Consider the following 14,354-nt stretch of genomic DNA (forward strand, 5'->3'; position numbering starts at 1 on the left):
GTAGGATCTGCAAGGGAAAAATGAAACATTTACTCCTTAACAAAAGGACTCTGGATGAAGAACTAGGCAAGTTCTTGAACCTGAAACTGGAAATTACAGGGGCAAGAGAAACCTGGTGGGACAGAAGGATGTTTGCTTCTTGGGAAAGCTCAAAATAGCTTTGTCCATGGAAAGCTAGCACGGAAAGTTAATGATAGGGAAGCTCTTAGAAATGAGCAAGAAAGTGTGAATAAGAGTAAATCTGTTCCTGCTGAAGCTTGGTAAAAGTGTTCCTGCTGGAGAGGAGCTGTAAAATTTCATATGGATATAGCCAGGGATCTCTAACATTACTAAAGAAAAATAATATGGAGAATTGTGCAATTATGGGAAAGAAACCTCCTAGTTGGAGACTAGTGAAAAATGCTTTTAATAACAGCAGTTCCCTGGTAGTGCGTGGTGTGAGAGTGCCCATTAAATACTCAGTGACTCAAGTAGAGACTCACTGTTTTGCATTTATGCCCAGTAGCTGTAATAGGTTGGATTGAAAGAGAAATTTGAATGAAAATGGATTTTTTTCATTCAGTTATCACTTTGAGGATGACTAACAAACATTTCCTGCAAATAAAGATCAACCCCAGAAGCTCGAGTATTCACAGACATACAGAATTGGTAAAAAGGCTCAGTCAGTGCAGAGAAAGATGGAGTTATAATGCAGAAATTAATAACTTACAGGTCTGGATGTCTTGTAATGGTCCATATATTGGTATAAGACAATCATATACATGTTAGGACCAAGAAATTCAGAATAAACTGGGAACTCTTTATTGCAAGTGAGAGAGGAAGAGAGCAGTTAAGTGGAAAGCCAGGCTGGATGGAGCTCTGAGCAACTTGGTCTAGTGGAAGGTGTCCCTGCCCATGGCAGGGGGTTGGAATGAAATGATCTTCAAGGTCCATTTCAACCCAAAGCATTCTATGTTTCTATGATTCTATGATTTATTCAATTGCAAGAAAACTATGAACCATCAGGGGGATGTACCCACAAAAAAAGCGTGGGAGGTCCTCACACACATCAAGGCAAGGCCTCTCTGGGGTAACTGGGTAAGTGTTGGTGCACAAGGACAGCTGGAATGCCATCTACAGTTCCAAAGCCAGCCAGGAATCCAGATGTATAGCACGCCAATATCGCATGGATAACCTTGCAGATAAATCTGGCCATGCAAAGTGTTTTCTTAATATTTCAGTCCTATCTTAGATACTCCCCAGTATTTCCTGGCATATCGAGAGAGGTTTGGCATAGTAACTGTGGAGGAGGGATGAGCAGAAGATGGGTGATTATATGGGCTTCAGCTTTTGGTGTTGGGAGAAAAACCACCCAGTGATCTGTATCTTGTTTGGGTGGAAATATGGTGTTAATTATCATCATGACAGATAGACTTGGCAATTCATTTCAGCTGCTTTAGATCATACATTCCTCTGGCTGGTAGACCTCCAGAAAACAGAGAAATAGAAATCTTTGAGGTGAAGGAAGGAATGCCATAATAAGGACAGATGTCACTGTGAAGTTTTAGTGTTGCATTCTGCAGGGACTTGGGTTTAGATATCATCATTGTGATATTCATAACTTCCCAGTCAGTTCAGCTGGGCTGGTGTCAGGTGAATTCACTCTTGCTCTTGAGTTCAGGGGCTAAAAGGGACACCAGTAACTGGCTGTAAGGAGTTCTTGCTCAGTATGAACAGCCATTGCTGATTCTCCAGCCTCTCTGCTTGCTCATGTTTGTAGGAACCTTCAGACTAAAGAGTTACTTTCCATTTCACTCAACTTCTCCTCCTCTGGGGTTTCTGACAAGTCACTGACCATATGCCTCTTCCAACCGGGGACCAGTAACAAATAGTAAATGCATCAATAAGGCAAATTTGGAAGCAAATGATGGTGTTAGATAAAGTAGGGGCCTAAAGCACATGAACTGCTAAGGACCCCTGAGCAATGAAACACTAAGGACCTACAAACAGTGCCACAGGAGCCCTCCAGCCACCTGCCATCCTGGGGGTGGCAATTTCCCTGTCATTCTGCAAGCACTCCAAGAAGCCTGAGTGAGATCTTCCTCTACCACCTTTAGGTGTTAAAACCCAAGAAATGACATGGAGTTTACAAGTTCAGCACTGAATGGAAGCCCTGATTCTAACAAGACACTTAAAAATATTGTACTTACTTGAACAAGAACTGCTGTTTACGCAGATGATGATCAGTCCCCTCCAGCTATTATCAAGCCACAGAAAAGGTTTAGCCACAGAATGTCAGTGCAAAATAGCCAAAATTGAGAAGAAAACCTATTCTCTGTACAAGAAAATACAAGCTTCTCTCTCAGTGTTTCTTTTTTGAAGTCTGAATGCAGGATCTCTATGTGTCAGCTCGGGACTAAAGCTCTGGTAGGAATGGCTCAGAATAATGTTATCACAAGACTGCTAACTGGCTTCTCAGAGAAGCTCAACTCTGCAAACCCAAACCTTGTACCAGGGCTTCGTGCTGAGATTCTTTCTCAGGTTATTTCAGTCAATGCCTTTGTCTTGAAAAAACCCTACTGGTTAACACCACAAAGACAACCGGATCCAGCGCTGTCCACCACACTTTGAGGCTTCTTACAAAGTCTGTGGCAGAAATGTTGGGAAAGTTTCCGGCTCTCTGAAACTTTTTCAGTTAATCTGACAACTTTCCAAAACCAGCTTCAGTGTCTCTTGGCTTGGTCTGCCAGAGGAGAGCATGTAGGTCTTGTCAGTGCACCCAGCTCCTCACTGCTCACAAATTGGGATACTGGGAGTGCCACGGGGAACTTGGGCTGCTCACCCCAGACTGCCCTGGTGGGACTGACACCTAACTGCCTGTGACACCATCCAGAGGGCTCTTAAAAAATCAGCAATGATTACTCTCCAATGCAACAATGTGAGTGCAAAAAAGCTCCAGTAATGGTGAAAAGCCACTACCTCGATTACCACTGTGACCATGTCACACACTATTTCTAGAGAACAGCCAGAGCACAGCCCTCTGAGCATGTGCACAACCCACACTTTGGATTAAATTGTGAGCTGAGACTTTGAGACTTGCAGATGAGGCTTCTTCCTTATCACTCGCTGTGGTGTGAAGACTCAGCAGTTCTATGCTGCACCTGGCCTGACCTCTTTTTTCCCCCCACTGATTTATTTAGCTTTCTGCTCTCTTCCTAGGCTCTGACTCTCATTTTATCCCAGATACCAGCAATTCTGGCTGATCACACTCAGTGGAATTGAGTGTATCTTGCCTGGTTTCTGTAAGGTCCAAGGCTAAGGTCCTGTCCCTCAGAAATGAATGTTTAAGCCTCAGCTTGAACCAAGAGCTGAGATTAAAATTCAGCTTGAGAACAGAAGGTCTGGCATTATTTTGCATTTCTTAATAAAATGTTTCCACTGTTCTAGTTATTTACTCTCCTCTGTGGAGCACCCAGTGCTGACTAGGCAAGGGCTATCCATTAAAGGCTGTCTCTCCTCTCAGCTTAAAAGGAAGTTTCCTCTCTTTGACGGGAAGAAGGTAGGAGAAATTAATTTTTCTTTCAGCATCTCCACACCTGGGGAAAGGATCTTGCTCACAGATAACAGTGCAAGCAAATATTTTCTTTGGGAGAAGAAGAGAAAGTGAAGATCAAGGTCAGAGGAGGCAAGAGTAAAGATATGTGACTGCCTTCAAAATAGCCTTCCACAGAACATGTGGGGGGGTCATTTTATTTAATATGGAAAGCATGTGAGGGCACCAAGGAGAGGCAACTGTCTTGGGGCTCACAGGGAGATGAAGGGGCTGCAAAGCCTGGCTGCACAGATATGCTGAATTCCGGTGGTGCAGAATGAGGTAAACAGGCAGATGTGAACAGGGGAGAGAGACAGTATTTACCTCTACACGCATTTATGAACAGGAGCACGGCCCAGCACCTCCATCCCTGAATTCCCTCATCCCTTCCTTCCTGCCTAGGGAGTATAAAGACTCTGGTGGCTCTTTGCACAAGGTTCCAATGGAAAATTCATATTGCTTTTGCCTCTACCAGAAAACCACAACCCCATGCAGAGTTTCAAGGAGATTGTTGTGTCTCAAGGTATGGCCCAGCAGCAGCCTCTCAATCTCCCCCATCACCAGGGGATACAGATCAGTGCTGTGCCCATATGATATGATAAAAAATTCATCTCACTTCTCAAAATTTCAAACGCTTGCAGAAGTCTTGAATCACACAAGCACAAAATGGTTTGGGTTGGAAAGGACCTTAAAGACCATCTTGCTCCACCCCGCCCCCACCATAGGCAGGGACAACTTCCACTGTCCAGGTTGCTCCAAGCGCCATCCAATCTGACCTTGGACACTTGCAGGGATCCAGGGGCAGCCACAGCTGCTCTGGGCATTATTTCAAAATTATTTCAAATTATTTCTGGGCAACTATTTCAAACTGTGCTAGGGCATCACCACCCTCATTGTAAATCAGCCAAAACAGTCTCAAAAGCAACTATGAGTGCTTAGGAATCTGCATATTTGTCTCCTCACCCGGTGACTAAAACTTCACTTCCCAAGTGTCCTGTCAGAGTTCACTGCCAGGATTTTCCCTGTGCTCCCTGCTAAGACACAGAGGAAGTGAGCCCAGCTCTCCTGGAGGGTTTGGATGGGATTTGGTTGTGAGGTTGGCTGTGCCAGCTTCCAGAAGCATTCATTTCTGTCACCAATGCTCACAGGTGGAGCCCAGAAAGACTAAATTAAATGCTGTGTCTGATTTTTAGCTTGCTGTGTAACTACCTGAGACATACAGACAGGGACTGTGCTGTTACCGCACGTGATTTAATCGATGACCCTCAGGAAAACTGTCATCTACTCCTGGCTACTGATTTAATTCTTGGAGCACTCTTGCACTTGAGCTAGCTGTAAGTGACCCACAAAATCATAATAAAAGACAGAAAAACAGAATTCAGAATACAAGTTACTCTTTGGGCTTTCCTTTTTTTCTTTCACATTGTGTTATGAAGTCAAAACTGGACCTATTTCTGTGGGAACTTGTGCTAAGGTATGCAACTATTTCAAACCAAACCAGTCCCATTTTCCAATGAGAGTGGGCCAGGTTTCAGGCAAAGATGCTTTCACAGCGAAATCTTGGGAAAATTCACCGCTTTCTACATTTCCAATATGCCAATATTCATCTCATGCTAAGTGCCAGCAATTGTTTGAACAAGGCTACAACCCAAGAAAGCACTTAAGCACATGCTTAACTTTCAGCACATGAGTAATCCTTGTGATGTCCTGGGTTTTTGTTTTTAGATTCACTATTGTTAGTTACCTTGAATTTTTAAATCCATAGGGACAATTTGCATTTTCTGAGCTGCATAATTGGGCCATGAAAAGGGATGGTAGCTCATGATTACTGAATTGTTAATTAATCATTTTTATTCTATTTAAATATGCTTTAGAAGACCATAATGATGTATGCTTCCTTGATATTAGCTGTACTAATTAGATCATCTTTTCTAAATTAGAGTGCAGTTTTCTTAGCAGGTTTCCTTTTATCTGGTGTTCATTTTTCAAAAGAGCTTCATGTTGCTCCCACAGATGAATGAATCATTTCCAGGGAATCACGTTATGCAAAAGATGTTTTTCTTGCTGTTGAATGTTTATGGGTAGATCATGGATCTCCTCCAAATCAGTAAATATTTTGAAGGTGGACTTTCCTCAACAGTAATGCATCCCTTGACTAGATGAGTGTAACTGTATCTGGGATGAAACTCAGTTCCTACAACAAACTAGAGCACTTGCCATATTTCCCATTTCAGAACAGTCTCACACCAACACAACTTGGTTTAGTGACACATGAAGGCAGAAAATGGAAGTGGTTGAAACAGATTTACACACCTGAACATGCACATGTATTTCTTTGCACACTTCTTTTAGCAGTTAATCAGTACTCCAGCCCTGAAAGCTCTGCTCTCTCCTTCTCTATCAAAACATTACTTTCAAAAGATTCCCAAGGAAACAATGACCGTGTTATTCCAGAGGTCCTCTTTTAGGTTAGCTTAACCATTTAATTTATCATATCTTAGGTAGATTGCATTATCTTTTCTAGTTAGAGAGAGCCTGAGTGACACATCTCTGCACAGCCAGCCTGGAAATTTCTCACAAACTGTCTCTATCCATAACTCACAAACTCTATCCATAACTCTCAGGCCATCTCATTTGGGTTTAATGCTCCTGGTTTTGAGAGAAACTATGAGAACATCCTGTCATGGTAATTCTGGGCATGTCTGTCTAGTTCAACATCTTAACAATCACTTGTAGTGCTGGACATTAGAAGGATGAGAAGAACAGGACATTGTTTTGATCTGAACAAGTCTATCCAGCTCTCTGGAAAGCAGCTACTTACGTGTCGACAAATCTCCTGCTGAGGTTTGAGATGACCACAGGAGATCCAGACTGGAAAGGGGGGTCCCGGACCACTTTGTACTGGATGGGTTTGCAGCCTGAGCACAGGGTGCTGTGGGGGACAGAGCTCAGCATGGCAGCGTCGATTTCCAGGTGCTCGTCCAAGGTGTAGATCTGGATCCCATACACCTCCTCTCCCACTTTTCCCACATCCAGCTTGATGGTCAGTGGGATGTCACAGAAGACGTTCTGTGGCCCGAGTGAAATGTTCTTCCCGCTGACCGTAAGCAGCTTGATGTCATTCACTGCTCCACTGGAGTCCCAGTCCGGGGAAACGAAAGTCACCCAGACCGTGAGGGACTCTGGAGTCAGGGGATAGCGAAATTCCAGCTGCAGGTAGCAGCCCTGGGGCTCAGGACAGGCTGGGGGCACCGTGTGTTGGTTGACGGCCGAATTGGGACTCCATGTCCTGACGCTGGATTTACAGGGCTGCTCAACATCAGGGTGCCCTGGTAAGGAAGAAGGGAGCAAAGAGAGGGCACAAAAGAAGTTAGAGAACATGAGTTTTCATTGGCATCCGTTTAAAAGGCAGACCAGTGGCAGGAGAACATATCTGTCCAGGAAACTAATTATTTACTTCATCAGAACAGGCATGGCCAGCATGGGGAGGAGGAACAGAACACCAGCGTCTCCTGACCGGGTGAGAGACACAAAGGCAGTTTAAGTGCCCAGCTGGACTGGACACCACACAACACACTCTCTGCTGGGCCTGCATTTCCTATTTCTAGTGCCTTTCCCCGTGCCAAACAATATTTTATACCCCTTCCACTTGGTAATTTACCTGATAAACAGAGTCACTTTGCCTTCAGTTCACCTCCTACTTATTCCCTTGCCTCTCACTTGAAAATACAATCTTTTTCTCTTTAACAAAGACAAGAAAAGAGCCTTTGTTTGTTCCAAGAAGCTGTTGTGCTGTTCAGGGGCAACTCCTGTGGCATTTACATGCTGATCTAGCACATTGTGTAAGACTCTTTCTTTGGAGGCACATGGAGCACAGGTCTGAGCTGTCTCTTTGCTCTCGTTGTGATGAAACAAGAGGCAGTTGTGCTTTTACGTTTCTCACCGTTGGTTGTGTTCAACTACATGGGAGGTAGTACTGAAAAGTAATGAAAGCCACAATTCTTGCTGGGTTCCCAAATACTATGGTAACATTACAATTTGGCGTGGAGTCATGGACTTCAAGATCCAGAGGGGTCAGATGGGTGGAACAGTTGGTAACAGAATCCAGTGAGAGCTATAAATTCCCTTTTCCTTCCCAAATAATCACACAAAAAGGGAGGAAAACATGACAGGGAGAAGGCAAAGTACAGAAAAGAAGATTAAGAAAGGTAATGAGAGGAGAGAAATGCAGAAGGCAGAGGGAAAAGAAAGGACAGCACCACTGTTTGCAACTGAGGAAGAAAGCACGATAAACTACTGGGCAAACATGGACAAACAGGACGTCACTACTAATTTAAAGAGAAAAGGGCAATGTGTGAAGGTTATTCTGATTGTCTGTGATCCAATGAAGTGTTAGAAATGTGCCTCTTTTGTCAAGGATAAACAGCTCAGGGAATTCTCTGGTTCATACCAAATGGACCCAGATGCAGAATAGATTTCCTGGCAGCCTTCCTGCGATTCAACGCTATTGTCCTGCAGATGCCCAACTTTTCATGTTTCTCCCTCACCTCCCATATCCCAGAGCCCTTCTCTCCTCCTCACACGGCACAGAGCGGTGGGAATGCCATCAGCATCTGGAGAGACCACAGAGGTGATTCATTTTGAAGAAAGCCAGAGGTCCATTTAAAACGCTCAAGTTTCCCTCCTGGCAAGCGTGCAAGCCCTGTGGATAATCACTGTGAGCAGCAATACCCCATTCAGCTCACGTCATCTCACCCTCACTGCCGGCTGGGTGTGCTTGGCTGAGCCCTCTGACAATTTTGTCAGACCCACAGCAAGCTCCTGACTGCAGCCCCAAGGTCTTTTTAAACTCCAGTATCTCAGAGGGCTTTGGAAAGATCTGTGAATTTTACCACTGCCCTCTCGCAGAAAGGAAAATGGGGCTAATGGCTCACAGCCCAGCACGTCCCCACCTGGGATCCTGCAAATTCACCTCTGTCAGTTCAAGGCCTTGGTAAGACTTAAATTCCAAACAAATCTACACGTTTTGGTAGATCAGCGTGTGATCCCTGGAGATGCGTGAATTGGACTCAGCCTCCAGGGAGCTTAGCACAGAGATCATTACCCCAAAACAGCTGGCAGATTGTAGTCATTCACAGACTAAAAACCTCAATGAAGCTGAGATAAAGAGACTCTTTCTCAAATATCAACCAACACTTTCACTGGGTAAGAAATATCCATTTAGTTGTGGAAGAGGACAAAAACCTTATTTCATGTAACTGGGTTTCTAGAGATGGGTAAATACTCTGAAAATTACAAATATTTGTATGTAAAAAGAAATGGTGTAGAAGTTATTCTTCCCCTCTCCACTAGGTTCTGAAAATCCTTTGCCTTATGAGATAGTCAGATCAGACACAGAACAGCATCTCATGCAACATCACATCTTGCCTAACATAAAACAGGAATGTGAGGTTTGTGAGGATGAGCCAAACCCCATGTCTGGGTTAGAGAGCAGGGATGGCAGGTTAGGAGGGTGTCTTTCCTGAAATGTTTTCCCCAACTACAACCTGGTGTACCAATCCTTCATTGTGCAGTAAAGTGCAGTGCCTGGGATGAATTCCCTGGCACAGGGACAGAGCCTGAGAGGCCATCTGGCATCAGGAATCTCTCAGGATGTTACCCCTGTCACAACTGCAACTCACCTGCCACATTTCTTAGGTGGTCAAGATAAAGGAACCACCCAGTGGGACTCCAGTGTCCAACTGGGACAATTAGGATACAGAAGGAATAGCTCTCAAGGGAAATATTAGGCCTGGGAAAAGGCTGAGCTCTAAAGCAGTGCAAGGCAGAAACATTTTTTATAATATTCTTACACTTCTCTCAGTCAGCAGTGAGCCAAGCAGGAGGAGCTGACTGATACATGCATATAGTGCACAGCAAGCAAAGGTACTCACTGGGCTGGTGCCAAAATCACCTTTCTTACATAAAACCCCCCTTTGACAGAGCTATGGAGGTGCTGTAAGGTTTGTTGATCTAGCTGGTGTTGCTGGTGAGAATCCAGGTAGGTTAGAGCTTTCTGGCTCTATGGTGAAGATAAAGAGTAAATCAGAACTGCCTGATCTCCAGAGCCTTCCCACAACCCCTGCCAAGGAGCAAACAGCCCCTCAAGCAGGGGCCACAACTGGCTGAGAGAGAACCACGAGATGCCTCAGCCTGGGGGTTGGATCCCACCGTGCTCAGGAACAAGCACGGAATCAGGGAGGACACAGCGCCCACAGCAGGGTTTTGCAATGGGCACAGCTCACACATAGCCCAGACCACTGCTGGTGCAGCCACCTGGGGTAGGAGACCTCAGGAAGTTGAGATCAACCAGAGCTGCTTCAGAGACACATGAGGAGCGTGGTTTGCTGCTCAGAAGCTGCATGAGTCCTACAAAACATTTTCCACGAGTGTCATCTCAGATTTTAAAACAAGTTCATTTTGGCCATGCTTGTGCCTCCCTTGTCTTCACTTTCCATGGACATTCAAGCAGTGAAGATTTACACCCATGGACCCCTGCAGAAAGTGAAGTTAAAGCTTGAATGCTTGAGTGCTCACAGATAGAGAATTAAAGAAGCCAGACAATGATCTAACTGTGCTATTTGTAACTCAGACCAAGTGCAAATAGGCAGAGGGCCTGAATGTCAGGGAGCAGGGTAGCAGAGACAGGAAATCATGGAGCAACAAACACCATACACTTGGTATATTTTCTACCCTAAAGTGGCAACAACTCGTTAATCCTGAGGACAGGATTACCAAACTTCTGTTCCATAGCAATGGCACAAGAGCAACTGAATGAGACAGATAAGGATCTGACTGCACCCTTCATAGTTAAGAACATGCAGGCACACACAGCAAGAAGAGGAAATTAAATGCAAAATGCTGCTGAGTAATAAATCTTAGAGTAGCTTAGTTTCTCTAGGAATGATGCCTCTGGCAAGACGTGTGAGATCTAGAAGTTTTCAAATCAAAGCTCAGTGGAGAAATTTTGATGGAACTGCATATTTCAATGGAATATGCAGTCCTTTCAAAATAAAAACACTTTGCAAAACTGGGTTCATTTGGCCAAAGTTTTATTCTGGAAGAGAAAATGGCAAGAAATTTCTAACACTATTGGAACACCGTGTTTTGACATTTTTGTAAGAAACCTTTTCACTTTTGCACCTTTAGACACTTTCCATTTTGATATTCAAAGTTGCTTTTGCCCTGGATTCTATACTAAAAGGGTATATTTTCAAATGTCATAATTTAACCAAAGTTCATAAGGAATTATATGAGCTAAACAAAACATTTTGGCCAGCATCAAACACTTTTTGTTTTTAATTTTCCTTCATGGAGAATTTCAAAAGTTTCAAGTTTTCTTCCAAATAAAACCAGGTTTCAAAGTCTTGTAATCCTTGGCTAAGTGCAAATTCCACCATCTACCCTGAACTACTACTGCAAGTGATCCAAACTTTGCTAATGCTGTTTACTGGGTGATCTAGTCACCCCCATACCCAGAGTGCTGCTTCCCGGGATGGAGCATCCATCCAAGGGCCAGATGTGCCCTGAGCTGTGCCCAGCAGCCTTGGATGTCATAGGACCATGGAATGGTTTGGGTTGGAAGGGACCTTAAAGCCCCACCCCTGCCATGGGCAGGGACACTTTCCACTATCCCAGGTTGCTCCAAGCCCTGTCCAACCTGGCCTTGGACACTTGCAGGGATAGGGCAGCCACAGCTTCGCTGGTCAACCTATTCTAAATTTAGGGGGTGAGTGGGAGTGAAACACAACCTCTGCTGGGCCCCCACCTTGGGACATGGGTGCGTGGGGCAGAGGACACTGCCCACTGTCCCATCAAGCAGCAGGGACACAGCTCGTTGCACGTGCTCACCTTAGGACAAGGGAGAGCTCCTGGGCGCAAGCCCAAATAATATTCCTTGCAGAATAACTCCCGTGTGCAGGAGAAATAAACCCTTAACGTAAGGAGGTATTTGTATAATGAGTTTGCAAAATCCAGGATTGTCCTTGGGGCTCAATGAGCTCACCTGTGTGCTCACGGTGCAGTGTGGGCCCGGAGTGGGCTGCTCTGGAAGGAACAGCTCGTGAGGCACAGGCTGAAATAATACTCTGTGCTTTCCAAACCGTGATTTGGGATGAGTGACCTTTGCCTGGTACAATCTTAAATATGCTCCACCACATACAGCCAGGGACGTACCGGAAGGGACGTGTGGAGGAGAGTTAATGATGGAGATCTAATGGCACTGCACAAGCAGCCCTGCAGACCATTCTCCCTCCAACAGGCTCCAAGGGAACGACTTGCAAAACATTCTGAACAAGAGGGCTTGACGTGGTCACCTGCATTCCTGCTGCAGAGCACTTGCCCAAAGGGCAATCTCCTTCCAGCCTGGCTGCTGCTGCAGCCCACTGCTGTTCACCACAAGCAAAGGCAGCACAAATCAGGCCCAAATAAATGACAACTCCTCACTTTTGGAGTTGGAGTAGAGGGAGTAAACAGCTCCCCTGAGGATTTTGTCTGGCAGATGTGAATGGTCAGCATTTCTTGGCACTCTGCTGCTTTGTGAAATTCATATTCAGCTCCTGGAATTCCTTTAATTCATGGGCAGGGGCAGGACTCAGGGGCCAAAACACAGGTATTTGAGCCAGTGGCATTCCTTCAGGGCATGGTGTTCTGCTGCCTGCTGGCTCTGTTCATGTTACATGCAGGTATAATCAAGCACTCCCAAATTTTCCCACTTTTCCTTGTGGCTCTCCCTTTGCTCTGTCCCACCTTCTCCCCCACCATGTGTTTGTCCCCATCCTGTGACTCACCTTCTGCCTCCCGTGGGCTCCAGTGCCCCGAGGGATCGCAGGGCATGGGGGAAGAGGCGCTGAAGGCATATTGCACCAGAACTCTTCCTTCCGCACACAGATCACATGCTGATCCCACTTCTCTAGGAGGCCAGGAAAACAGGAAAACACACCAACTTAGTAACAGCTGAATGAGCTGCTTATTCAACTATATTAAAAGCAATAAGACTTAGAATTCAGGTCCACTTAACCCTCTTTTCTCAAGGCACTGACAAAAGTGTTTTCTGATGCTGATCTTCTGTTGATTTAAGTCAAGAGCCTGTGTAGAAAGCATTTGTGAGCCCTCCATCCAACACAAAATGACAGCAACCTGGGAAATCACATTCACCTATATTTTATTTTTTTTTCTCCTGCACTGGACCAAACCATGACAAAAGAAAATACACACTGCTTAGTGGTTAGAGCAGAGAAATTGGCCTCAGGAGTTTTCAGATCTATTTCTGCTCCCACCATGGATTTATTTATTGTTTGAACTTGTAGTATCTTTAGGATTGTCCTACCAGCAAGACTGGCTGAGCAGGGAAACTCAGTTAAACACCAATCCACAAATCACAAACTGGTTTGGGTTGGAAGGGACCTTAAAGCTCATCTCTTTCCACCCCCTGTTGGGGTCAGGGACACCTTCCACCATCCCAGGCTGCTCCAAGCCCCTCCAGCCTGGCCTTGGGCACTGCCAGGGATCCAGGGGCAGCCACAGCTTCTCTGGGCACCCTGTGCCAGGGCCTCCCCACCCTCACAGGGAACAATTCCTTCCTAACATCTAGTCCAAAATTACCCTCTGTCAGTTTAAATAGTTTTGCTAATACATTCACAAGATATGGGTTTAAGCTGATGTAGACTGGAGTAATTCTAACATTCTCCATAAGGTTAAGCTGATTTATATCAGCTGAGGATGCATTTCACACAGTTCAGCCCTAGATTCCTTGGGGTCACAAAATTCGGAACCCTGTGTGCCCCAGAGTGTGTGGTTATTCACCCCCAGTATGCTGCTTACTATTCAGAATTAATTGTTCTGCTTTAAGGATCACTTTCTGCTGGAATGGAAAGTTAAAAATTAATTATCCTAATGATCAAATGCACCTAGGAAAGGACAGAAGTTTTAGGCAAACAATTTGTGTGTAATACAGTGTACTATCTACGCTACTCTAGTAAGAATGATGCGAGTCAATTATTAAAATAATTTATATTCATTATTATAATCAGCTATGCAAATTTTAACCATAATCACCACGACTACATGATTTATTTCAGCACTGCCTTGAAGAGAGGACTGTGATCCCCAGGCAGAAGTTATTTGGGGTCCTCAGTGGCTGAGCCAGCCTGACAGAGACAGTAACTGGCTGAACTTGTGCAGCGCAGGAAGGGATGCACCTGCTGAAAACACCTGAAAAATACAACACAGCAATGGGGTAGAATAAAGAAGAGGGAGGAAAAGGTGGCCTCCTCTTCCTTTCATAGTCTGTAACACTGGAAATGAGAAAATGTGGGCATGTTGTGAGTACTTCTCTCCGTGTCTCACTTCACCCACCTGCACTATTGGCGTGACACTGCCTCCCTATTTCAGTTCTCAGCTGCCTATTTAGCAGAGGTTTAGGTGTCTGACTCAGCTTGCCTGAATAATATACGCAAAAAGAAAATTTAAAAAATCAAGAAACCTGAATAAATGGTCCTGAGAAATCAAAACATAGAAATATTGCTGTGCTGTTGTTCTTCAGACACTTCCACCAACAGTAAGGATAGAAGTCCCTGCAATAATAATCTTTCAGTTTCTCCACAAAGAGACTCCTGCATTAGCACTTGGTTCTGGATGAGGAGAGGGCTCTGGAAGCCAAGTTTCCACAATTAGGGCTGCTTTTTACTCAAATTAGCAGCTATACAATTTCATCACAGGCTGCCATGATGGAAAAAAACTGTAG

General features: G+C 44.8%; 1 protein-coding gene across 1 annotated transcript in view; it reads right to left on the reverse strand.

Annotated features, from left to right (window-relative positions):
* PAPPA (pappalysin 1) overlaps window positions 1–14,354 on the reverse strand; it is a gene marked incomplete at both ends in the record, with an annotated part of 174,395 nt that overhangs the window by 94,177 nt on the left and 65,864 nt on the right. The window contains 2 exons of the mRNA XM_082295308.1: window positions 6,393–6,900; window positions 12,400–12,521. Of these exons, the coding sequence (XP_082151434.1) occupies window positions 6,393–6,900; window positions 12,400–12,521 (630 nt within the window). The remainder of the gene's footprint in view (window positions 1–6,392; window positions 6,901–12,399; window positions 12,522–14,354) is intronic.

This window comes from Coloeus monedula (genome assembly GCF_965178545.1).
Source record: "Coloeus monedula genome assembly, chromosome: 21".
NCBI classification, from domain to species: Eukaryota; Metazoa; Chordata; class Aves; order Passeriformes; family Corvidae; genus Coloeus; species Coloeus monedula.